The 25,243-nt window shown below is 45.7% G+C and overlaps 1 protein-coding gene across 3 annotated transcripts in view; it reads right to left on the bottom strand.

Annotated features, from left to right (window-relative positions):
- LOC138468211 (EH domain-containing protein 3) overlaps positions 1–25,243 on the bottom strand; it is a 379,867-nt gene that overhangs the window by 233,758 nt on the left and 120,866 nt on the right. For all 3 annotated transcript variants that reach the window (XM_069608670.1, XM_069608671.1, XM_069608672.1), the window contains exon 3: positions 15,098–15,195. In XM_069608670.1, coding sequence (XP_069464771.1) covers positions 15,098–15,195 — 98 coding nt within the window. The remainder of the gene's footprint in view (positions 1–15,097; positions 15,196–25,243) is intronic.

The following is a 25,243-nucleotide window of genomic DNA, read 5'->3' as shown; positions in this document are numbered from 1 at the left end:
GTCTGCCACGACTCCTTCGATTGAGGCCTTAGCAGGGTGAATCAGGGCCTTCGCGACTTTGGGCACGCCTGAGGCCTTCAGCTTGGGGGGAGGGTTACCGCCGCGCTCCCCCTCGGCTGCCGCCGTCGGGATCGACCGGCACTTCTCCCGAAGCTTACCCGGGTTCTCCGACTTCCTCTTCACCGAGCTAGAGCGTTGGTCTGCCTATTTTTGGACCCCCATCGCCAGAGCGCCCTCAAAGCTCTTAGAAGACCGCTCGGACTTCCTCTTCTTCTCACCTGCTGCTGGGCTCTTCCTCTCCAGCCAGTTGGTGACGATCCTTCATTGTCCGTTCAGACATATTCTTGCAAAACGCACAGTCCTTCTCCACGTGCAATTTGTCATCGTGAAGGCAGTAGAGGCACCGAGAGTGCTCATCTTCCTTGAAGACATTCTGTAATCCACATCCAGTGCAGCTCCAGAACAGCTTGGATCCAGGTGTCGTGTTTCCTTTGTCCTGGGCCATGTCCACGCGGGGTAGGCCTCAAAGATCTTCTGGAATCCTCCAAGAAGCGAAAACTTCACAAAAATTCACCCTTGAGGGGTGTAGACAAATTCCGAAACGGGTCCCCGTTGATCAGAAGTAGAATCGGTGGAGCTTGAGGCTCGATAACGCAGTAAAAGCTCGAGAGCTATAGCACGAGGACTCCCAACACTTGAACATGCGGTAAAAATCTGATGATGAATGCCAGAGGAGGGACTTAGGTAGAGGACAGTCATTGGCTGGGGGCAGTATGACCCAGAGACCAGTGATTGGTTATTAGTAGAAAGACAGTTCAGAAACGAAACTGAAACAGATTTTTTCTTTACTGAGGATTCCCAGCCTGACGACAGGGAATATTCATGAGCATGTGAATCCATGCCAGACCCTATGCTGGAGAAGCCCTTTTTGGCCTATTGCATAATATTTTGAAGCCAGGCAACCTGGAGTTCACACGTTTAAGGCTTGATACCTATGAATACAGTACCAAAAGGCAATTCACTTCATAATATGCTCTCTGTAAATGTTCAGTGGTATTATTAGAATAAGAATCCCCACCTTGTCCCCTCCGACTGAAACTCTTGCATACAATTGAATGCCTGGCCTAATTTGCTGAACTCATTACCTTTGCCAATCCTTTAACTTGGCTGGAGTCCTTGAAGGGCTAAAGGACCTAGTAGCAGCTTCTAGCTGGGAATTCATTAGCTTAGCAGTATCACACTGCTGTGACTTAAGGTTAATGACATTCTATGTTATCAAGTAATAATAATGATAATCATAATATGTACCATGTTGTGTAGTGCACACCGCAAAGACAATTGCATCCTGTGCATGACAAATGTTGCTATTGCCCAATGCAACAGTACTTATTTACCAACCTTCGACAGATGAAGACCTGGGTCGACCGGTGCCTGTGTTAGAAGGGAGTGTGTCCCACGCAGTGCTAGCTTGCTAACAGGGAGTGAGTAAGTGCAGGGGTGGATGGGATAGGACCAGCTACACCGTTCTCCCCGTTGGCCACTCTTGGTGAATCCCACCCCTTAACCCTGCTACCCTCCAGGTAGCAAATCGGAGGCTGGCGGGGGTAATGGTGGAACTAAAATTGAGACCTGGGTGGGGGGGGGAGTGATGGGATGGGTAAGCAGACCACTTGACCCCGCTCACAAGCAGCCTATTGTGCCGCAGGGTGGGAAGGGGAAGGGCAGAAATCAGGGGACGTTTTCTATTTCTTCAAAGAGCAGATTGGGGACAAGACTTCATGCTGGAAGGTCAAGAGAGGAGATACTTTTTGAGCCCCTATGTTAGGAATTCTCCTGGTTCATTGGCCCTCAAGCCTCCTCAGTGTTCCTCACAGCCTGAAACTAATGTTGGAAATGAGCATGTTTCAAGGCTAAGGGCAAAAGAGAATTACAGCTTATGAAGACCACACAATTTCCTAGAAATATTGCTCTAGGAAAACGAGTTGGATCCAATGTTTGTAATTACAGCTGTGGAAATGTTTCACAAAAGTACAACACCTTGTCGAAATATGTCTTAATTAGTACACATGTCGCAGTACAATAAATTCAGTATTGTGCAAAAAATAAAAACAGTTCCTTTATAGAGATTCTTGTGCAATAAGTGAAGTAAAACACAATTGTCGGCTATGCTTCATAAAATAATGCAATGAGAAGACATCAATAATAAAGTGTCCATTCATATATTGCACACCACAAAATTCTCTTGGTTTACACAGGAAAACCTAGCATCCAGGATGGGGAAAACAAATGTAGAATCACATTCTATTCCTTGACCTGTTTCTATATGTATATATATATTGTCAGTTTAATTTATTATGTGATTTGTGCACTTTTCAAGGCATCGCTAGACATTTATTTACCCTTTTGATTACCCAGCCTCAAAAATACTGATATGAAGTATATCTGGGAAGATATGTGGTCAAGTTCTTACATTTCCACCTGAAACAGAATCCTGGTTTTGCTACTTTAATAAAGTGTTTAATCCTGGGCAAATCATGCAATCTCATCGTGCCTGACCTCCCAACATTTTGTTAAACACTGTCAAGAGTCATTAAACTCGAGTTAATGATAATTATTAGTTATGTAAATAGCGCTTCACCAAACCACTATGCATAGAACATATTCACATACAATAATCACCCAACTAAAATTGGCACTGATTTATCGACCATGGAAGGATGAAAGGCTGAGTTGACCTTGCCAGTATTTGGACAGCCAGTGCAAAGCACACTTTAAGCATTTGTGCAGTGCATTTGTTTTTTGGGAACTAAACTGGGAGGAAAGTCAGCCGTCAAGTGGTCTGTGGACCAAGTGAAGTGACACTTTTGTTTTTGCCACTCGAGGTGCCTCAATGATCCTACTGGCCCCCACTCTTTTACCATTCTATCACCGCCTGCTACCTGATAGCCATTGCTGTGGGTTTTAAGTAACTGATGTAGTGCCATGTAGCGCCAACTTGTTACTATTCTCCCCCAATTAAGCTATTTTGTTCTGGAGAACAGTTTCAAAACAGCTAGAATGTTTCCCAACGCAAAAGTAAGAACCCCACTGTAAAATGTGTTAAGATTATCTCAAACAAAACAGTTAGAAGCTGTTCCATGCTATTTAAATACAAAAGGGGGGCCCCGGATTTCCTTCCTATCTCTTTACTGGTTTGTGTCGCAGGCGGGATCCGAACACAGGTCTCTCATGACCTAATGAATGCATTTAACCACTACACCAATGCGGTTCTTTTAACACAGCGAATGCTGCGGCAGAATGTGTACTTTGTGTTCCTTCCTCACTGACATTTATTTCATGGGAATAGATGCCACTGGCTGGAGTCACAGCAGAAAGGGCCTTGTGGCCTGTGTTTCAGAGAGAGACTGGGCAGGAAAGGGGCGGGACATGGCACAGGGGCCCACTCACCGTTTGTCTGCCTGACGACCGTTAAATCCACCTCTGCTGACGATCAGCATGTCGCGGATTTGTGTGCAACCTTTTGTGCCTCGGTCTCCCGGAAACACGGTATCTAGACTGCGAATGACAATGTTTTACCTCTCATAGGACAGTAAAACCTGGGAATTTGGGTGTTGCCTCATGACAGCAGCATCTGGACTGGTTAGACTATGCTTTTAGTACATGAGACATACCTTCATGTGATATTACTGAGGTCAAAGGTCACATAATGTTACTTCCTGTAGCCCCATCAGACACATGATGCCCCAATTCCGCTTCCTGTGGCAATTTTGGTTTTGTGAATTTACACCCCTGAGTGACGGCGTGTGCAAGTAACTGATTGTATAGATTTCTAGAGCACCAATGCAAGCCTAATCCCTGCTAGGCGATGGACCACATTGCAGCGTTCTTCCTCATCTTTTTCAGTGGTGTCATACTCACGAGCAGAGAGGTATCACTGGTTGGTAAGATGGCAAGATAGCTCAGCGGGTTCAGCACTCACTGCTGCAATGTTTGTGCGATCTGCAGGTCGCAGGTTAGAATCCCGGCAATGCCAACTCAGCCTTTCATCCTTCCGAGGTCGATCAACGAGAACCAACTTTGGTTGGGTGATACTGCATGTAAGTTATCTGTAAAGCATTTATTTATTTATTTAACATCTGTAAGGCACCTATACGCCAGAAAGGGTTTCCAGGTGCCACAAGGAAAAGGAGAGGGGTTGGGGGAGAGAAAGGAGGACACACAACAATAAAAAATCGGTCCTACTAGGCCTTGTGACATTCTGATTATGCAAGTGCAGCAGACAGGAAGTGCAGGAGGGGTCTGGGCCAAGGGGGAATATAGGGGGAGGTGCTGGGGAAGTAGGAGGGATTGGCCCCCAGGGACTGGGTAAGTGCTGTGGGGGTAAGTGCAATGGGGAGCCTGGAGGGCAAGTGTGCAGGGGAAGGGATAAGGGTAAATAGTGCAAGTAGGGGAGTGGACCATACTCAGTAGTGCAGCCAGGGGAAGGTGCCCAAAGGAAAGTGCCGGAAGGGGTTACTGAGGCAGACTGGAAGAGGGAGGGTCTGGCCCCTGTATGACTCAGGAGGGACCAGGCAGCCAGTCGCAGCATCAAGGAGGGGATTAGCAAGGAAGAGGAGAGGGAAGGAGGGGGAGAAGAGGAAGGTCTTGAGAAGCTTCCGGAACTTGAGGAGTTGCGGCTCGAGTCTGAAAGGGGCGGGGAGGCCATTCCAGAGGAAGGCACCAGCAGAAGAAAGAGATCAACCCCCCCCCACTCTCTGCTTGGTGAAGCGGTCGACCTGCAGAGAGTTAGAGCTAGCAGACCGAAGGACTCTAGCAGAGAGGTATTTAGGGAGAGAAAGTTGAATGTAGCGGGCTCTCTGGACAGCCTTGTGGACAATGTAGAGGGTCTTAGATGTGATGCTTGCAGCCACCAGGAGCCAGTGGAGAGTTTGTAGGGCTGGAGAGATGCGGTCCAAGGGCTTGAGAGCAAGGATAAGTCTTGCAGTCCTATTCTCGATTAGTTGAAGAGGGCGAAGGAAGGAGAGAGGTAGATTGAGGAAGAGGCTGTTGCAGTAGTCCAGCCTGGAGAGAACCAGAGCTCTAGAGACATTGTATTTCTGGGGGAAGGTGAGGAAAGGGAGTATAACTCTGAGGAGGTGAAGCTGAAAGCGAGCTTTCTTGGCAAGATCAGCAATATGTGGTGAGAAGGAGAGAGAGGAGTCGAAGATGACACCTAGGTTTTGTGCGACACAGGAGGGTGAGGGGAGAGGGCCCAGGAAGGGTGGCTAGAGGTGGGTGGGGAGTTCCAATGAGAAGGATCTCAGTCTTACTGGCGGTAAGACAGAGATCATTGGCAGCACACCATGCCTGAATGGCAGTCAGGCAATCAGTGAATGGGAGAGGAAGGAGAGGAGGTAGAGGAGGGAAGCTTAAACACTGGAAGTGAGGAGAGATGGTGGAAATCAGGTGTGCAAGAGGTGCAAGATAAATACTGAAGAGCCACAGCGACTGAATAGAGTGAATAGAGCTCAAGAGGGACGCTGCAAGTAGAGAGTGAGGTGCAGGAGAGAAAAGGCCCCAATTGAACCTGGGATGGGCAATTTCAAAGGACAGAGGTCAGCCATGCCAGTGCACGGTCAATAATACCAAGGGTATCACAGAGTCAATTTAAGAGTGCGGCATGATTTACAGTGTCGAAGGCAGAGGATAGATCAAGAAGGCTGATAACAGAAGGAGAGTTAGAGTCGAGGTTAGAGAGCATGTCTTCACGGGTGTTCAGGAGAGCAGTTTCCATGCATCTGGCGGCTCGGAAGCCAGACTGGTGGTCGTGGAGACAACCAACAAATTCACTATTGTGGATTTGTTGGGAGATGACCAACTTCTCCAAGAGTTTGCCCAAGAAGAGGGTAGTGGAGATGGTGCAGTAGTTAGCCAGGCAGGAATTGCCCACAGATAGCTTTTTTAGGAGGGGGTCACAAAGGAGTGCTTAATAGGAGATGGGAAGGCGCCAGTGGCGAAAGAGTGATTGCAGAAATCAGCCAAAGAGGGAGTGGGGGTGGCAATATTGTCTTTGATAGTTCTAGAGGAGCATGGAAGCACCTGTTTGGAGGAGACTTTCATAGAGCAGACAGTCTTGGTGAGCACATCCAATGCTATGGGTGAGTAGGAGGAGAGTAGGAGGGATGGGGGGAGAGGGGCCAAGGGAGGCCTATATAAATAACACCTCATTATCATTGGCCATTCTATTGTATACCTCATGAATACCTAGCTATTTATAACCTCCCGAATGGTTATCCACAGGATGTTTGACCAGTTGTTGGCCATGGTTTGACTACTGTGGACGGAGTCGTCATTGGATGCTAAAATCTCCCCCATCCTCTTTTACACACTCATATGCATTTCTCCTTTCAATCCGCCACCCTTTCTTCTGAAACACTTAATATGGTGAGTTCTTTGAACTCAGCCTACACATCGGCAGTTGTTCTGCTTTGGTAATATCTCCTTTGCACTTGTTTACACTAGCGCTTCATACTCTTCTCCTTTCCACAGCACACTTGTAGTTTTGTAGTGGCACTAAGCACTGTGTACACCTTCCTTTGTCTCAGACAACTGCTCGCACCCCTTCTCTTGGGAAGCCACAAACCAATCTGTTCAATGCATCTGGCACCACACATAACAACTATAAATAAATGAATAGTAGATCTTACACAGAAATTGCATTTTCAGGTTGCCTGATATTTTGTGTCTTAATTAGCACATGTATAGAATGGTGTCAGCTGATGTTTGTGGATCATCCTCAGGAAATCAGAGCGTTTTGCCTTATTTTATACGGTTCTGTATATTCTTGTGCTGAACACGAGAACAACATAAACAGCCAATAACAACACACAAAAAATATATTGAATATAGAAGTGATCTTTCTTTGCACAAGACAAAGTAACCTTTTCAGTTTCAAATGCATATTTATTTTATTTATTGGATTTTTATACTGCGCCTACATAGCAAATGGTGTTTCCTACTAGGCCTTGTGTCATTCGGATCGTGCAAGTGCAGTAACAAGTGCAGGGGAGCAGGGGGATGTTGGGGGAGTGCTGGTCAGAGTGAAATGCGTTAATGCTAAAATGGGAAGGGAAGAGTGGAGAGCATGCAAGCGCTGGGGGGCAAGGAGGGGGGAAGAGGGCCACTGGGCTAGGTGAGTGCTATGGGGAGGCCAGATGGACAGGTGCCAGTGGAAGCAGGGAATGAGGGTCAACATGCTAAGTACAAGGACAGGGCTTTATCGAGCTCAGAAAGGGTGTAGGCGCTGCCAGGCTTGTACAGGGGGATGGAGCCCAGTAGGGCAAGTGCTGGTTTTAGGGGGCTAGGGGGGCCAGGGGATAACAAAGTGCAGGGGTAGACTGGGCGAGGAGTGCCTGGTGTCCTGTGTGTCTCAGAAGGAACCAGGCAGCTAGGCAATGCGGCAGAAGAGGAAGTTTAGCAGGGAAGGGAGAGAGGGAAGGAAGAAGAGAAAAGGAGGATCTTGAGAAGCTTCCGGAACATAAGGAAGTCCGGCTCAAGCCTGAGAGGGGCAGGGAGGCCATTTCAGGGGGAGGCTCATGCGGAAGAGCGAGATCTACCCCCCGCTTTCTACTTGGAAATGTGTCTGATCTGCAGAGAGTTGGAGCTAGAAGACCGAAGGGCTCTAGCAGGGAGATTTAGGGAGAGACAGTTGGAGGCAGTGGGGTCCCATGCCCCAGAAAGTCTTGTGGATGATGTAGAGGGTCTTGAACTTGATCCTTCTAACAAATGGGAGCCAGTGGAGAGATTTAAGTGCTGGAGGGATGCGGTTCCTGGTCAATATTAATTCCCCTCAGTGGGTGCGTGAAAGCCTGGTCTATTAAGAGTAATGGTGGCCCCTTCTTACCTATCTCAGCTCAGAGGGAGGGTCACTATATATGCACAAATAAACAGAGGTGTAAAGGGAGCCTCTGCACCCATGATCTGCCCATCCTGCTGCAGGAAGTCTGCAGGGAGTCCTGGTAGAGAGTAGAGCATTATCGCCCTAGCACGAGGCAAGGTCTTAAAAGAAAAATGCGTATTTATGTGTAAATGTGCGTTAGTGAGAATATGCGTGTGCGTGAGAGAGGGTTCTTGTTTGAATATGGGGGCATATGTTAATGAGAGCGTGTGAGCAAGTGAGTGTGCGTGTGTGATGGGGAATGATTGGTTAGTGAGTGAGAGTGCTTGAGGTTTCCATGGTATGTGGCACACACCCTTTCCCTGCCAAGTGTTTTGTGTTAGGGTGTCTGTTGGAAAAAATGGGCATGTGTTTTGCAGGGAAATACTGGTATTACCTGGCATGTTTAACAGGAGTGTTCTTGCAGTATCAAATACTGCCAGCACTGGTGTTTTGCAGTGGCAAATACTGGCCTTAATAGGCACAGCCAACCAGGGTGTTATTACTGTGGGAACGGTTCTATGTTCTTTTGCCGACAGGAGTTTTTACAATGGAACTTTCCTGAAATAATTCCATCGGAACAAATCATTGGTTTTTATCTTTTATTATTTTGGGCGCCTCCCCCATGTCCGCCCTTTCCCAATGGTATTCCCCATACTTCAATCCCCTCCCCACCTCTTTTAATCCCTTCCCCCTATATATATTGCAGCAGGATTGTTTTTCAATGGATTTTTTTCCCAGCCAAAAATTCCATTGAAAAAACGCCTGTCGGCAAAACAATGCAATACTGTGGGAAGTACTGGCACTAATGCACAGAGCCAGCACATACTGGCAGTGATACTGGCATATATTGGAATGGCAAGCATTCAAAGTTCTTCTAACAGTGGTAAAATACTGGCATATAGTGAGAGCTCACCCATCATGAAGTGTGCTTTACAATAACAATGCTGGCATATCCTGCCAGCAAAGTCATCATGCAAATATGCTGGGAAATGTGCCTTTGTATTGTTGTGATGATTTGGCCTATATTGGGGGTTGTCATGTGTTACCCTACAGAACAAACATTAGACTGTATGGGCCTCATTACACGGACGGCGGTGGGCCAAGGTGCTATTAGCACCTTGGTCCATGCCGGTAAAATACCGGCACCGCCTTGGTGGAAAGGGGAATTACCGCCCTATTCCAAGGTTGGGTGGGGCGGTAATTCCCCCATTGCCCTTCCCCATTCCCATTTTTGCCCCATAGGGCATAATGGGAATGGGGAAGGTGCTAATTACGGCACCGCAAATTGCGGTACCGTAATTAGCTCCCTGGTCCCTTTGCGGGTTAGTTTTTAACGCCTGCAAAAAGCAGGCGTTAAATTCTCCAACCCGCAAAAGGGACCTTGTAGTAAGGCGGTAAGGGTTTACCGGTACCGGTAAAATACCGGTACCGGTAAACCCTTACCGCCTACCGTGTAATGAGGCCCTATGTCTTTTCTACCAAATTACTACCCAATTTCTTCTCAAAACATGTGCTGTACAATGCAGCATCTTAATCCATGATTTAAGTAAACTTCTTTGGGCGAGAACGACCATGAACTGCTCTCGGGGGTCTGAGGCTAGCTAGCTACACTAGGTCATTCACACGTATTTCTGGTGGGAATTAGTTATCCCGCTCCCCCCACCGTGGTGAAATAATTTACCAGACCTCCCCCTTGCAGAGACAATAATCTGTATTGCTGTTCTGTCTAATCTAGTCACCGTTTTATGGACAAGCATGCCGGCTGGTGAGCATGCGCTATACAATAATATAAGAGCACATTTATGAAGAAATAATTGCTTAAATGTAATCTGCTCCATGAACCCACTGGGGAAATGTTTTGTCAAGTAGACATTGATTCCCATCAACAATTTATAAGACAGTCCATCCATTCTGATGAACGAATGGCCTCGCTGCAAAGGAAGACCTACATCATTTAGGAAGCAGAGCAGAACTACTGGGCATGCTTCTTACATCACTTCCGGTCATGCAACTAGGATGCGCATTTTCACACTTTGCGGCAAAACAAGACCGTTTTCTTAGGGTGCATGTGCACTCATCCTGAGGGCACCCCAATGGTTCAGCAAAACCTGAGGGATAGAGAGTGTCCTCACGCTCATGGATATCCCCGGAAGAGATGTCATGCAAACTTAGACCAATGAGATGGCCTCTGTATGAGCTTCAATCGAATGGGTCGAAAACAACACGGGCCTGATTGTGAGTTTGGGAGTAAATCAGCTGCAAATACGCTGATTTACCGCAAATACGCTGATTTACCGCAAATATGTTTACCGCTACTAGCACTCAGTCGCATGAGAGTGTAAATATCCATTTCTGGAGTTCAACTCCGTGCATTCACCCTGAGCGATGAATCCACTTATTTTTCGCATTAAGGTGGGGGGGGGGGGATTTGCCTCCAGGATCATGCTGGAGAAACATCCTCCACTTCAAGGTCAAACTTGGAATTCAGCGGTGCAGGAAAACTGGTGCTATTTACTTCTTTTATTTTTAGGTATGAATTTGTAAAGCACCTTTTACCCGCCCATGGGTAACGGGCGCTAATAACACATACAAAGATTAACGCCCACCACACGAGGCAGAGCCAACGCAGAATAAAAACCGATAAAAGGAATAAAAACAAGATGAACTGGGGAGCGCAGGAGCAAAACTAATGAAAACACGGAATTACTACACAACAGCAGCATGGGACGAAAGAGCATCTAAAACTACATTAAAAAGAAGGTTCCCAATTTTTTCTTAAAACCATTATAGGTGGTCTCAAACCGTAGGCAGGCAGGAAGGGTGTTCCACAAAGTATTCCGTCACTGCCCAAAAAAGTGCGTGGTAAAGGAATTACCGCCACTTTTTTGCCACACCGCCAACCTTGTAATGGGGCCAAAGGACTCCTCCGTCCTCAGAATCCCCTGTGGATTACTAAGGGCAGGGACGTCCAAGCGCTACACGCTAATCGGCAGCACTACGGCAGTAAGCTCTGACACAGGCAAGTGGCTAAAAGAAATTTTTCCTGAAATCCTGAGGCTTAAGTAAGTTAGTAAACAGTGACTAATGACATGAACACATAGGGCCTCATTCCGACCCAGGCGGTAAATTACCGCCTGGGTCGTACCTTTACCACCATGGCGTAAACTACGTTTGGTTGGCGGACTTACCGCCCCATTCCGAGGTTGGCGGGGCGGTAAGTCCCCAATCCCCATTTACCCTTCCCCATTCCCATTTTTGCCCCATAGGGCATAATGGGAGTGGGGAAGGCGTTAATTACGCCACCGTAAATTACGGTGGCGTAATTAACAACAAGGTCCCTTAGCGCCATGGATTTTAACACCTGCTAAAAGCAGGTGTTAAATCCTCCATGGCGCTAAGGGACCTCGGAATCAGGCGGTAAGGGTCGGCGCTGTTTACGCTGCCGTAAACCCCTTACCGCCTGGGTCGGAATGAGGCCCATACTCAGTTACTAAAGCTACAAGCATACTGGTAAAAGATCAAAAGTCAGTGTGAGGAGATCGCAGGCAGGGATCCAGATGAGATTTTGGAATAAGTATTTTACGCTCTTTTTGTTGCAGTTGGGAATACAAATATGTTTGAGGGTGCAAAAAAATGTTTTTTTTAGGCAAGTAAAATATATGCTGGCTCTAAAACACAAATATCTTTTTGTAACCCACAATTCTGTGCACTTAGTAATTCATGCAAATTGACCGTTGGATGTTTGTCTTAAAGTTCATCTTCAGATCAGGCAGTGACAATAGTAAAGCTCGTTCCTGTGACGCTGCTCGGCTGCCCACTGACCCGAGCATATCTGGGGAGCAGTGTGGGGGGAAGCAGCAAAGAGAACCCTACGTGTGCGTTGCTTCCTGTGTATTTGTTATTGGTATTGTCTGTTTTTAGCGAGTAAAAGTAGCTGGCGTTCAGCGTAATCCTTAGTGCCGGTCACGAGGGCTGGACAGACGTGCACGGGCGGAAGCAGAAATAAATGTGGACTGACTCCATCACCAGGTATCGCTAAATGATTTGATCTACAGATCTCCCCCAAACACAATTGGGCAGATGTTAGCATGACATTCACTTTGTAGGTAAATTGTAATTGTATTCTTTCAGTTGTGACCCCACCAAAGTCTTTTTTTTTAATACCTGTTTAAACAAATTATTACATTTTCAAGAATGCACTCCCTCACTAAAACGGGTATGTAAGGGAAAAAAATAAACAATTTCGGGCAAAACAAAATGTTGCGGGGTAAACACATTTTTGGGATTTGTACATTTTTAAATTGATTTGCAATTTGTGAGAACAAATACTATTTTGAATGCTAATCCTCAAGCACCACAGCACCTATACCTAAGCCCCAACCCTTGCACGTTCTGAACACTCACAAGGCATAGTAGGTTTGTCCCCCCTTCCTGTTAGACTCGCTACTTGTTGTACTATTAATTCAATTATTTATCTTTGATGTAATTAATTGGGCCTCATTACGACCCAGGCGGAGGACCATGGTGCTGTTAGCACCATGGTCCATGCTGGTAAGTTACGACTCCGCCATGGAGAAAGGGGGAATTACCACCCCATTACAAGGTTGACGGGGTGGTAATTCCCCCTTCCTCCATGGCCCTTCCTCATTCCCATTTTTGCCCCATAGGGCTCAATGGGAATGGGGAAGGCGCTAAGTACGGTACCGCAAATTGTGGTACCGTAATTAGCACCAAGGTCCCTTTGAGGCACCCTACTTTAACGGCTGGTCTAGACCAGCCGTTAAGGTCGGGTCCCGCAAAGGGACCTCGTAATTAGGCGCTAATAGGTTAATGGCGCCACAGCCTTTTACGGCGCCGTTAACCCATTAGCGCCTGGGTCGTAATGAGGCCCATTGTCTACCTCCCCTGTCCCCACCCTGTCGCCCTGTGGGCGCTTTGAAACAAATTACCAATAAATAAATAATAGACCAGAAGGAATGCATTGCAAATGCAAAGACACCAACAAAACAATGATGACAGACACATCATGGACAGGTTACTCATTCCTACACAATGTCCTGGCTGGCGAAGGAGGGCCGAAATGCTTGGATTTCCTGTGATTCGGGGCGAGGACTTATATCAATCACTTCAATAACAGGGGCCTTTTTAGGGGAATGGTCTTCAGCTACTGTTGGCAGCATTATCATGATCTATGTGTGAAAGTTCTCCCATCCAAGGCGACTTCACATAAAACCGACGACTGCTTGCGACACCAGAATACCAACACACGTAATGTGGACCGTTGTTATATATATTTTTTTAATATACAATAAACTTTGACTGCTGTTTACTTTTTAAGACGTTTTGCAGAAGGGCTGTAGCGAGATCTAGGCACAGAATGGGAAATCCTTTGTCTGTGTTATTTATTCAATAAGAAATGGGCTAAAATAAAACAAATATACATACATATACACATGTATCACAATCAAACACACTACTGTTTGCTCCAGGTAAAATATTTTAAACATTTGCACTATATTTGATACATTTCAGCACGTTTCCCAAGCATCTACCCCGCTCCGTGAATAGTGTTTGGTGTGGCGATCATATAGTTGCCAACTTGACCCATTCCAGTCTGTAGGTGCCTATCCAGTCCTGGTTTTCTCTTTGCATTCTCGGACTTGTAATCCCAGTTTTATAATGGGAAAAGTGGAACTGCAAGTCCCAGAATGCAAAGGAAAAAAAAAACAGAACTGGATAAGCACCTACAGATTGGAATGGGTCATGTTGGCAAGTATGCGATCACTCAACCACTGTCAACACAGGGTCATGGTGGCAAGTATGCGATCAGTCAACCACTGTCAACCCAGCACCCGCTTTCAGTGGCCAGAAGCACACGTACAAGTGCATGAAGCAACCAAAACAAACCATGTCTAAAGCAATTAGGATCCCACATGAATGCTCAGCAGAGGGTGTTACGTGGTTTGTGAAGTGGATGAGTTTCTCCCGTGTGTACTCACAATAGTATTCGCCATTCAAAGGTAACGACACATTTTCACCTCTGTGCAGTTCGCATTGTAGAACCCATGCTTGATGCACCATTCAAGGCCAGAGTCAGTAATCTACAGCTGTTGCGATGGTACAGAGGACACAAGCATTGGTATGTTGTGACCAAACTAAAGACTGGTCTACACAGCCTTTGGCACAGTGTAATAATGTGTGATATCTCTTGATTACACATTCCACCCTGGATTCTTTGCTCTGTACAAACAACCCATGGTCATCCAGGTCCAAACACGGAAAGACCACGAACAAACAGAATGAATATGCCAGCTGCCTTTCCGTCGATCTTTCCCAGCACTCCATTGACAAGATCTAGACCATACAAATCAAGACCGCATGAGTCGTTTTTAATGCGACACTGCACGAGCATACACTGAAAGCCCTACACAACTCCACTGACTTTCTTTAATTTTCAAGTTCCTCGACCTTGTCCAGAAGGCAATGAATGGCAGCTGCCCTCCCTAGGACAACCGCATCCAGAGATACTGACCTTCCAGGTATACAAGGTCTTCAGACGCCATGCAAATCACCATTGCTCAGTTCTCGAAACGCAGCCTAGTATGTCCCAATTTTGATGGCCATGATCCGACTCTGGAAATGTATAAAGCTTCGATCTCAAAAGTAGGACACCTACCAACATTTTCAAGGATCCTTAAAAAATCATTTGTTTTCCCCTTATCTATGAGGCCTCCATCCAGCAGGTGCGACTTCCTTTATCTTGCTCACCCCACTGCAGGACTATGTTTATTATATTGGCTTTTTTGTCCTACGCTTATAAGTGATAAGAGGCTTACTCTAAGTGACCCACAGGTTGGAAGACTTGGCAATGGACACCCAATTAATAATGCATACTTGAATAACAGTAGCTTCTGAAAGACCACAGAAACATACAGAACCACCCACAGGACATCCAGTAGACATGATGTAAAGGTGTTTGGAAAGAAAATCAATGACATGGGTAGTATAGCTCAGTGGCAACGCGCTCCTCTTGGAAGCAAGACGACGCAGAAGAAGACGACGCAGGGCAGCATAGGTTCGAATCCTGGGTCCGCGCTTAGAAACCTCTTCAGTATTAAGCCCGTTATAAATAACCAATTATAATTATACAGGTCTATATCCCTCAGGCCAACCCCTTACCTCTGCTAATCCGCTGCTTTTCTCCAGACAGGATCCCGGGCGTATCGATGATACTGATGCTCTCCAACACCGGGTTGGGCAACTGGGCACAAACAAATCTAGAGAACAGAAAGGACAAATCCCGTCTTATCATTGGCCATGAAAAGTAGCATTGTTTTTATTGAACACAGTTTAGTAAGCAAAATAACTAAGCTCGATTTCACCTCTTTTGAGTGGAAAAGGCTTGGGAAAATAACAATGGGTTTACCTGGATAGCTCATATAGATTTATGCTGTCCTAATATATATTCCAAACCCATTCCCTTCCATAGATCCTGCTTTCTAGAATTCCATGATGCCTCAATGCAAGCACAGCATTTTATGCTGCCTCTGTGTATTTCATGCTGCTTCCCTGCTGTCTTCAAACACTGCATCTCTGCAGAAACAGAGGGCTGCCTCCCTGAAGGTACACCACCATTAGGGTCTCCTTGCACATTTCTCCTGCTGACTACTTACTGGTGCTACCTAATTGCAGCTGACCCTTGCTGTCACTCTGCTGATCGCCCATACTAACTTACTGCTGTTTCATAGTGCTGTCTCCCTGATGTGCTGGCAGGCTGATGAGGTCAAGAGACTTCCCTTCGGAGTGAGCGGAAAAGTAGATATTTTAGTGGTCAGAGCGGTGGGAGTTAAGTTCAAGTTGGTGGCAGGAAAGGATTTTGGGAGGTTGAAGTTTTCCATGAGTGCAATTGGGGCTTTGGTCAGAATGGGAATGGAGTTAAGAGGAAGGGTGGATCGGAGAAGGAGTTTAGAGGGTCCAGAGGCCCATGAATAAGGGTAACGGTGAGAGAGATGGGTGCGAGGAGCTGGATTGCAGTGAATCCAAATGATGTTTGTAGAACGTCAAAGTGGGGGAAGGAAGGCCTTGTTGATCATTGGGCCAAACCCACCACCTCTTTTGGAAGAGTGGGTGGAGGGCAAAAGTGGAGCAGAGGAATGAGTGGTGATCTATTGCTCAGTAAGATCCAGGGATGCATGTTGAGTGTTGTGAGAATCAATGTGATCAGTGATGAAAGAGGTTTTATTACAGATCACGTAGGCCTTCCAGAGGTCAAGTGTAAAGCTAGAGGGAGAGGAGGTGGCTTTGCATTGACGCTATGAAGCTGGGACACCTAGGGCAGGAAGTCCATATGATTGGGCCAAACAATGATAGGGCCGCTGAGCCTACAATGACCACAGCTTGTCACCGGATCAGGCAGAGGCTTGGTAGTAGGAAGGCAGGTAGGCTCCAGATGGGCTCAAGCTTCCAGGAGAAGTACGCTCTGGCTTCACCTGAAGCCTGGAGGGACCAGGTGCTGTGAGGGTGGGATGCCCGATGGTCACTTCCTTTTGCTGCTGAGGAAAATCTTGAGGAAGCTGTCACATGACTGGGCCTATCAGAGGGTTGCCTGCCCTACAACAGCCACTTCTTGTGACTGATCAGGCAGATGCCTGTTAGTAAGGGAGCAGGGGGTCTCCTGGTGGGCTCAAGGTCCGTGGTGGTGTGAGCACTGGAATCACCAGAGGCCAGGATGGTCTGGATGCTGTGAGAGTGGGATGCTTGATGATTGCTTTCTTTTAATGCAAAGGGAAATCTCGAGGTCGTGGTCACTTGACCGTACCAGCCAATGAGCTGGCTGCCTGGACCACATTGGCTACCTCTTATGACCAGATCTGAATGATAAATGATAGTATGGAGGCTTTGGAGGCTCCTGGTGAAGCGAGGGTGGGATACAATTGTAAATCACCTGGTTGCCCTTTTACTCTCGATTGTGTTCACCTGTGCTTTTCCCTTTGCACAGCCTTTCTTGCGGCCCCATGGGGCGGTCTGTTCACAGATGACACTGTATAAAATTCCAATTGATATATATGATCAGCTGATCCTCAGAAAAAGCATCAAGGCATACCTCTCCACCTAACATCAAGGCATACCTTTCTGCCCAATATCAAGGCATACCTCTCCCACCCAACATCAAGGCTTACCTCTCCATCCAAAATCAAGGCATACCTCTCCACCAAACATGAAGGCATACCTCTCCACCCAACATAAAGGCATACCTTTCCGCCCAACATCGAGGCATACCTTTCCGCCCAACATCGAGGCATACCTTTCCGCCCAACATCGAGGCATACCTCTCCCACCCAACATCGTAGCACACGGATGTGCCAAAAGCGTGAGAGCCTTTCTGCTGAGAAAGAACAAGGTGCAATAACCATTTTACAGGATGGTGCTCTCTCACGAGGATCTACAATCATGTTTTACTAAATTCCTGACTTATTAATGGCTTTGCTAAATAGTTAGGGTCCTACCTCAGGAAGATCTGTTTTGTTTTTCTTGAAATAGGTTTCATAAGCCAACATCCAGAATGCACATTATATATACAGTGATCAATGTATTAAGAATAATACAACATGCTTTGGCTATTAACATTTCTAACGTGTTTTTTTTTAAAGCATCGGTCCGGAACCCTCGTTATCCGTCCTCGGTTCCCTTGGTGCCTGGAACGGGGGATGAACGCCACATTGTTCCCATTAGCATAACACAAAATGCTAATGGAAATGTTGGAAAATCCTATTGAGTCTATGTACTTTACTGAGAAATGTAAAGTACATGGAGTCTATAAGATTTTTTTTATTTTATTTTTTAACTGTGAAAGGTGTTTCCTAAAAGGGCAAGGTAGAGGGCATTGTTTCTCATGCTCCTCGATTACAGCTTCAAAAGCACTTCGAAATTGCTTCCCCCCACAGAGTGGTGTGTTGCAGTATTTGGAGAGGACTGTTGTCTTTGAAAGATATGGATCAACAGCCCCTTTTATTGCTTGCAAGGTAGCCTGTGGGATTTTCTGTCCCACAGAGGTAGGCTGTGTGATTACAGTATTGGTTGAGGAAGATGAGGTTGAGGTAGACAGCCTACTACTTGCTAAGAAAGGAACAACCTTTCTGAGAGCACTGCCGTGGTTGGGTTTGGTGTGGCGGCACATTGAGGTGGTCCTGTAGGAGTACTGTCCAGGTAGTCCATGACTAATTACAAAATTGCACTCAGTTCATTTCGCTTTGGTAGCTTTAGCCTTTGGTACATTCCCAACAGTGGTATTCTTCCAAGGTGGTACTTGTACTAGATTGTTAATGGATAATGAGTAAGAATAGGTGTAGGAGCTGGGCAAGACTACAATTTGAGTTTCAAAGTTCCTAGATCAGTAGAAAATGCAGTTCTGAACTCTTGTCAAGACTGGACTCCTCTTCCCCTTTCTCCTCCTCACCTGGATCTTCTTGTATCTCCTCCAACTTTAATGCTTCTGTCTTCTTCCTAGTTCTTATGCTTTCTCCTGTCTTCTTCTCTTTTTTCTGACGTAAGTAAGGACGCGCTCCCTCGGTGGCCACCTTGATCTGGATGTTTTACAGATCTTGGGGAAACCCGAGGAGCACGCCCTTCGTGCTGGGAAAAAGCCCAAAGGCAAAAAACCCTGAGAGATCTTAACTGTCCGTCTGTAGATACGGTGAGTGTTTGAGAGTATCTTTCAATTGTCCTTTGGAAACAGTAAACCAATTCTACAACAATTCCTCTTTGGATTTAAAGATGGGTTGAATATAGAAAAACAGATTCCAGTAGTTTCAACAAAAGAAAGAAATAGGTAAGAAAAAGATAGAAGATAGCGAGAAAGAAATAGAATAAGACAAGACTTCCGATACAGTGGACGTCAGTAAATAAAGAGAAAAAGCTGAGAGAGATAGCCGATGTAGACACTTATAGGGAAATAGCGGCAGACACAAAGGGAGGTTAGCGCTACGTGTACGAACGAATAGCGAAACAGAATCAACCGCTACCTTACCTTAACCTGTAAACACCCACGTGAGGGAATAAAGGTGAAACACATACAGAGAGGGGAGAGGGGGAGAGAAGGAGCTCTGAACTGCAAGTCGCCTCTGGAAACGAAACTGGCAGCGTACGTAACAAAGTCGATACAACGCGCTAAGCGCCAGAATGTATTGGTGTTTATAGTTTCCGGCGGCCATGTTGAAAAAACACTAGACCTTCAACTTGGAACTATCAGAACCATGTTAGTGGTATTTCCATCTATGCACGAATTTCCAGGGCTGGTGCATGACAGTATGCCCCCTTCTATACCTGCTTCCACCAGGCTTCCCCGGATTCCGTCGGTGGAACTGTTGAACCAGTCGAGGGGCATGTACATGGGATCTAGGTTCCCATGTTCTTTCAGCAATCGGATATCCCTTCCAATGGATCAGGTATTGAAGAGTTCCCCTTCTATAACGAGAATCAACCAATCTGGCCACTTCATACTCCTTTGGTTCTTCGGGAGGGGCAGTAATCGGGCTTCTTCTTGTTCTTTTGTAAGGATCGTCCTTATGAGCCTTTAGAAGAGACGAATGAAAGACCGGATGAATTCTTCTTAAGGCGCTGGGTAGTTGTAACTTGAATGCAACTGGATTGATCCTGGATAGAATGCGATATGGACCTATAAATCTGGCTGCAAATTTACCCTTATGGATCCAACGAGGTAAATACCGAGTAGAGAGCCAGACTCGATCTCCTGGTTTCCATAATGGAGTAGGGATTCTTTTGGTGTCGGCTGACACCTTGTACTTCCTCCTACTGTCTTCCAATGCTCGCAATGCTTCTTTGTGTGAGACCCTGAGATCCATTAACATCTCTTCAATGGCTGGTGTGGATATCTTAGATCTTGGAGTTATGATTCCTGGTAAGTGATGAGGATGGTACCCATAGGTACATTTGAAGGGACTCATCTTGATAGCCGTATGATAAGTGTTATTATAGGCAAATTCTGCCATGGGTAGCAAAGAAGCCCAGCTATCTTGCTCTCTATTGCAAAAGCAACGGAGGTACTGTTCTAAATTGGCGTTCAGTCTCTCCGTCTGTCCGTTTGATTGAGGATGATACCCCGAGGAGAGAGCTCGTTGAACTCCAAGTTGATGACAAAGGGAGTCCCAAAATTTTGAGGTAAATTGGGTTCCTCTGTCAGAAATTATGGTTCGGGGTAAGCCGTGTAGTCTTATAACTTCCTTGAGGAATATGGTAGCCGTTTCGGAGGCATAGGGTACTCCTTGTAACGCTACAAAGTGGGCTAGCTTTGTGTAAGAATCAATCGTTACCAAAATTGCTGTTTTACCATTTGAAGTTGGTAACTCTACTACAAAATCCATCGAAAGGTCTTCCCAAGGACGTGTCGGTGCCTTGGCTTGATGTAAGAGTCCTAATGGTCTTTGACGAGGTGTCTTATTAATAGCACAGATGGGGCAAGTAGAAACATAGGAGGTGATATCTTTTCGCATAGATGGCCACCAAAAACTTCTGGATATCAGTTCATAAGTTGCCTTTTCCCCCTTATGTCCTGCCAAGGGTAGATCATGACAAAAGCGGATGGCTTGGTTCTGAAGAGTTGAGGTGGGTAGAAATAGTGCAGACTGGCGAAACCATAATCCGTCAATGTCTTGCAATTGATAGGTTTCTCTTACTTCTTGTGTAAATTCTTCCAATCCACTATGAACTTCTTGTAGAAAAATATTTGCGATCATATAAAAATGATGCTTCGGTAGGATTCTTTCCTTCTGTAATTCTGGCTTCTCCTCATTCTCCCAGCTTCGGGATAATGCGTCAGCAACACTGTTCTGAGATCCAGGGATGTAGGTGATTTGGAAGTCGAAATTGGAAAAGTAATATGCCCAGCGAGCATGTTCGAATTTCTACACTCCATTTGTTGGAGTACCTTCAAGTTTCTATGATCCGTGCGGATCGTGAACTGTTGCGCTGCCCCTTGCAAAAGGTGTCTCCATTCTTGACAGGCAGCTCGCATAGCTAATAGCTCTCTCTCGAGCACAGAATAATTCCTTTCACTTCCCGTCAAGGTGCGGGAATAGTAAGCTATGGGGTGTTCTTCCCCTTCTTGATTCTCTTGTAATAATACTGCCCCCAGGGCACCTCCGGAGGCATCTGTCTCCAGGACAAATGGTTTAGTCTGATCAGGTTGTAACAAAACTGGAGCAGAAGTGAAGTGTTTCTTGAGGTTCTTGAATGCCTCCTGTGCTTCTGTATCCCAGTGAAAAACTACTCCCTTTTTAAGGAGTGAGGTTAAGGGCAAAACCAGGTCTGAAAAATTTGGAATAAACCGACGATAAAAATTTGCCAGACCAAGGAAGCGTTGTATCTCCTTAACAGAGGAAGGATCTGGCCATCGGTCTATTGCCCGGATCTTGTTAGGATCCATTCGTACCCCATTAGCTGACAAAATAAATCCGAGGTATGAGACTTCGGAAGCGTCGAAGACGCACTTCTCTGGCTTAGCAAAGAGGTGATTCTCTAGTAGTCTCTGTAGAACCCTATTAACCTGAATTCGATGTTCTTCCAAGGATGGTGAGAAGATCAATATATCATCCAGATATACCACGACGGATGTATATAGAAGATCTGCAAAGATCTTGTCCACAAATCTCTGAAATATCGCCGGGGCGTTCACTAATCCGAATGGCATCACGCAGTATTCGAATAACCCCATTGGTGTTCTGAATGCAGTCTTCCACTCATCCCCTCTCTTAATCCTTAACAAATGGTAGGCCCCTCTTAGGTCGAGTTTGGTGAATACTCTGGAGTTCCGGACAGCTTCGAGGATATCTCGAATAAGGGGCATTGGGTATCTGTCACGGATAGTCAGGCTATTTAAACCCCTGTAATCGATACATGGGCGTAACTCCTTTGAGTCCTTTTTAGATATAAAGAACAATGATGCTCCTCCTGAAGACCTTGATGGTCGGATCAATCCATTCTCCAAGTTGGTATCTAGATAATCTTTCAGAGTAGACTTTTCTGCTAAGGATAAAGGGTACATCCGTCCAAATGGAAGAGAGACCTCCTCTTTGAGGTCTATACTACAATCTTCTTTTCGGTGAGGTGGGAGGAGTCTAGGGTTTATATCTTCAAACACCTTTGAAAAAGTCTGGTACTGTACGGGGATAGAGGAAACAGAGATGTTGGATAGTCCTTTGGAAATGCTAGATTGGACTTCAACCTGGAGTCCCTTCATGCAATGTTCTCCGCAATAATCAGAATCAAAGCTGAGTTTGTTAGCTGTCCAATCTATTCTGGGGTTATGACGTCGTAACCAGGAGATACCTAGTATCAGAGGGAAATGTGCCGCTCTGATGACATCAAAGCTAAGGTTCTCCGTGTGATGTCCCATTCCCAACGAGATAGGAACCGTTTCCATCGTAATAAATCCGGAAGATAAAGGACGTCCATCTACACCTTCAACCGGGAGAGGGGTTGTCTTCTTCTGGAGTGGAATTTGGTTTTCTTGGGCCCAGTTGACATCAATGAAATTTCCCGCAGCTCCACATTCTAGCATGGCTAGTACAGGGATATTCTGTTTCAAGTTGTAGGAAAACAAGACCTGAAATACCATTAAACGGTTGTCTTCTATTCCTTCCTGACTGAATCTGGTAAGATTGCAAGGGTTTGAGCCGTTGTCCCCACGATCTCCCTTGCATAGACCTGGGGTCTGTCGTTTCCCTGTCTTCTGGAGGGAATTTCAGAACAGTCCTTGAGGCTGTGTCTAGAGGATCCACAGTACATACAGAGGTTAAGTTCTTGTCTTCTCTTCCTTTCAATCTTGGTTAAGGGTCCTCTGGTAGATCCTATCTGCATCGGTTCCTCTAGGGTTGGGCGCTCTCTTCTTCCTTGTGGAGGACTATACCTTTGGACATAGCCTCTTCCTCTCCTTCTCTCCAAACGTCTCTCTTGGATCCGAAATTCGATCTGGAGGGAGAGGGTAACTAGTTCACGAAAGCTGTTGGGACGAGCTACGCGGGCCAATTCGTCCTTCATTTCTTCGTTCAATCCCCTTCTGAAGATTGTTTGTTGCGCTGTATCTGGCCAACCAGCGGATACTGCTAGACTCTGGAATTGCGCGATGTAAGCTTGAAGGTCCTGATTTCCCTGCCTTACATCGAGGAAAGCTTCGTATTTGGTATACTGGACATCCGGACGTTCAAAACGGTCTTTGAAGCCTTGTATGAATACAGCATAATCATTAACCAAAGGATCCTGGTTAGTGACCAGGGGGGTCGCCCAGGCCAGAGCACTACCCACTAAGTTAGCAATGATAAATCCTATCCGAGCCCTTCCAGACTCGAAAGCTCTAGGTCTGAAGGAAAAATATACAGCACAGGCATCTAGGAATTCCTTTATTGTCTTGGGGTTTCCTTCATATTTACCATATGAGAATGGCATAGGTGGTAGATCATCTCTACTCTCTGTTCTAGCTGCCGCCTGTTGACGAAGCAGAAGGTTCTCAGCATGCAGGGTTTGCATCTCCACTCTGAGTCCTTGTATGGCGTTGCACATCTCCTGTATCTGTTCCGGAGACGCCATAAGTTTGATTGGGCGTTGTATACTGTCAAGACTGGACTCCTCTTCCCCTTTCTCCTCCTCACCTGGATCTTCTTGTATCTCCTCCAACTTTAATGCTTCTGTCTTCTTCCTAATTCTTATGCTTTCTCCTGTCTTCTTCTCTTTTTTCTGACGTAAGTAAGGACGCGCTCCCTCGGTGGCCACCTTGATCTGGATGTTTTACAGATCTTGGGGAAACCCGAGGAGCACGCCCTTCGTGCTGGGAAAAAGCCCAAAGGCAAAAAACCCTGAGAGATCTTAACTGTCCGTCTGTAGATACGGTGAGTGTTTGAGAGTATCTTTCAATTGTCCTTTGGAAACAGTAAACCAATTCTACAACAATTCCTCTTTGGATTTAAAGATGGGTTGAATATAGAAAAACAGATTCCAGTAGTTTCAACAAAAGAAAGAAATAAGTAAGAAAAAGATAGAAGATAGCGAGAAAGAAATAGAATAAGACAAGACTTCCGATACAGTGGACGTCAGTAAATAAAGAGAAAAAGCTGAGAGAGATAGCCGATGTAGACACTTATAGGGAAATAGCGGCAGACACAAAGGGAGGTTAGCGCTACGTGTACGAACGAATAGCGAAACAGAATCAACCGCTACCTTACCTTAACCTGTAAACACCCACGTGAGGGAATAAAGGTGAAACACATACAGAGAGGGGAGAGGGGGAGAGAAGGAGCTCTGAACTGCAAGTCGCCTCTGGAAACGAAACTGGCAGCGTACGTAACAAAGTCGATACAACGCGCTAAGCGCCAGAATGTATTGGTGTTTATAGTTTTCGGCGGCCATGTTGGAAAAACACTAGACCTTCAACTTGGAACTATCAGAACCATGTTAGTGGTATTTCCATCTATGCACGAATTTCCAGGGCTGGTGCATGACAACTCTCCACGAAGCACGGACCAGATCGCGAAGTGCGGACGCGTTCGCGAAAACATCATAATGCAGTGTGCGAACGCATGGTTACGTGGCACTGTCCGGAAGGTCGGCAATGACGTTGACAGACGCAAAAACAGTGAAAAAAGTTGCAAAAATTGTACGAAAGTGTTAGAAACTATGCTAGATGATGGGAAATTACAGGGTTTTAACATGAAACTTTGTAAATTGGACACAAATGTTGCCATATTGGGGTAGGTATGATATTAGTAAGTTGTAGGAAAATAGCATGCACTGGTAAAAACCCATGAAATTCACTGAAAAATCTTTTTTAAAGGGACGTTATGGTTACAGGTAAAACCGAAAAACCTCTGAAATTCACCAGTTATGGTAAGCTAAGCAACTCTAACTCACGCCACCACCATGCACTGCTAAGACTAACTCCCAGGACATCAAAGATGACATCACAAATGTCATTGATGACATCATTGATGACATCACATGTGAAATTAATTTTGATGAAAAGTCCCTACAACAGATTGTGTTTATAATGTTGGTAACAAGATATCAGGGGTGATCGGGAGACCCATCATGAACTACTTAATCTATTAAAGAATGTACTCATCTAAACAACATTGTATTGGAGTGTTGTTGTTAATGCAGGAACCGAATCATACGTAAACATAGGCAATGGCTGCAGCATGCACCATAGAAGTTCAATATTTATAATCTTGTAATTTTGGATAGTACAGTAATGAATGCTACCTTATCAGAGTTTTGAGTAAAGTTAAACATGTAATAACTAGCTAACAATTCAAGACT

Source organism: Ambystoma mexicanum, chromosome 4q, assembly GCF_040938575.1.
Source record: "Ambystoma mexicanum isolate Mex_15411 chromosome 4q, UKY_AmexF1_1, whole genome shotgun sequence".
NCBI lineage: Eukaryota > Metazoa > Chordata > Amphibia > Caudata > Ambystomatidae > Ambystoma > Ambystoma mexicanum.
Note: the sequence above shows the minus strand (reverse complement) of the source record. Positions and strands in the feature narration are given on the sequence as shown.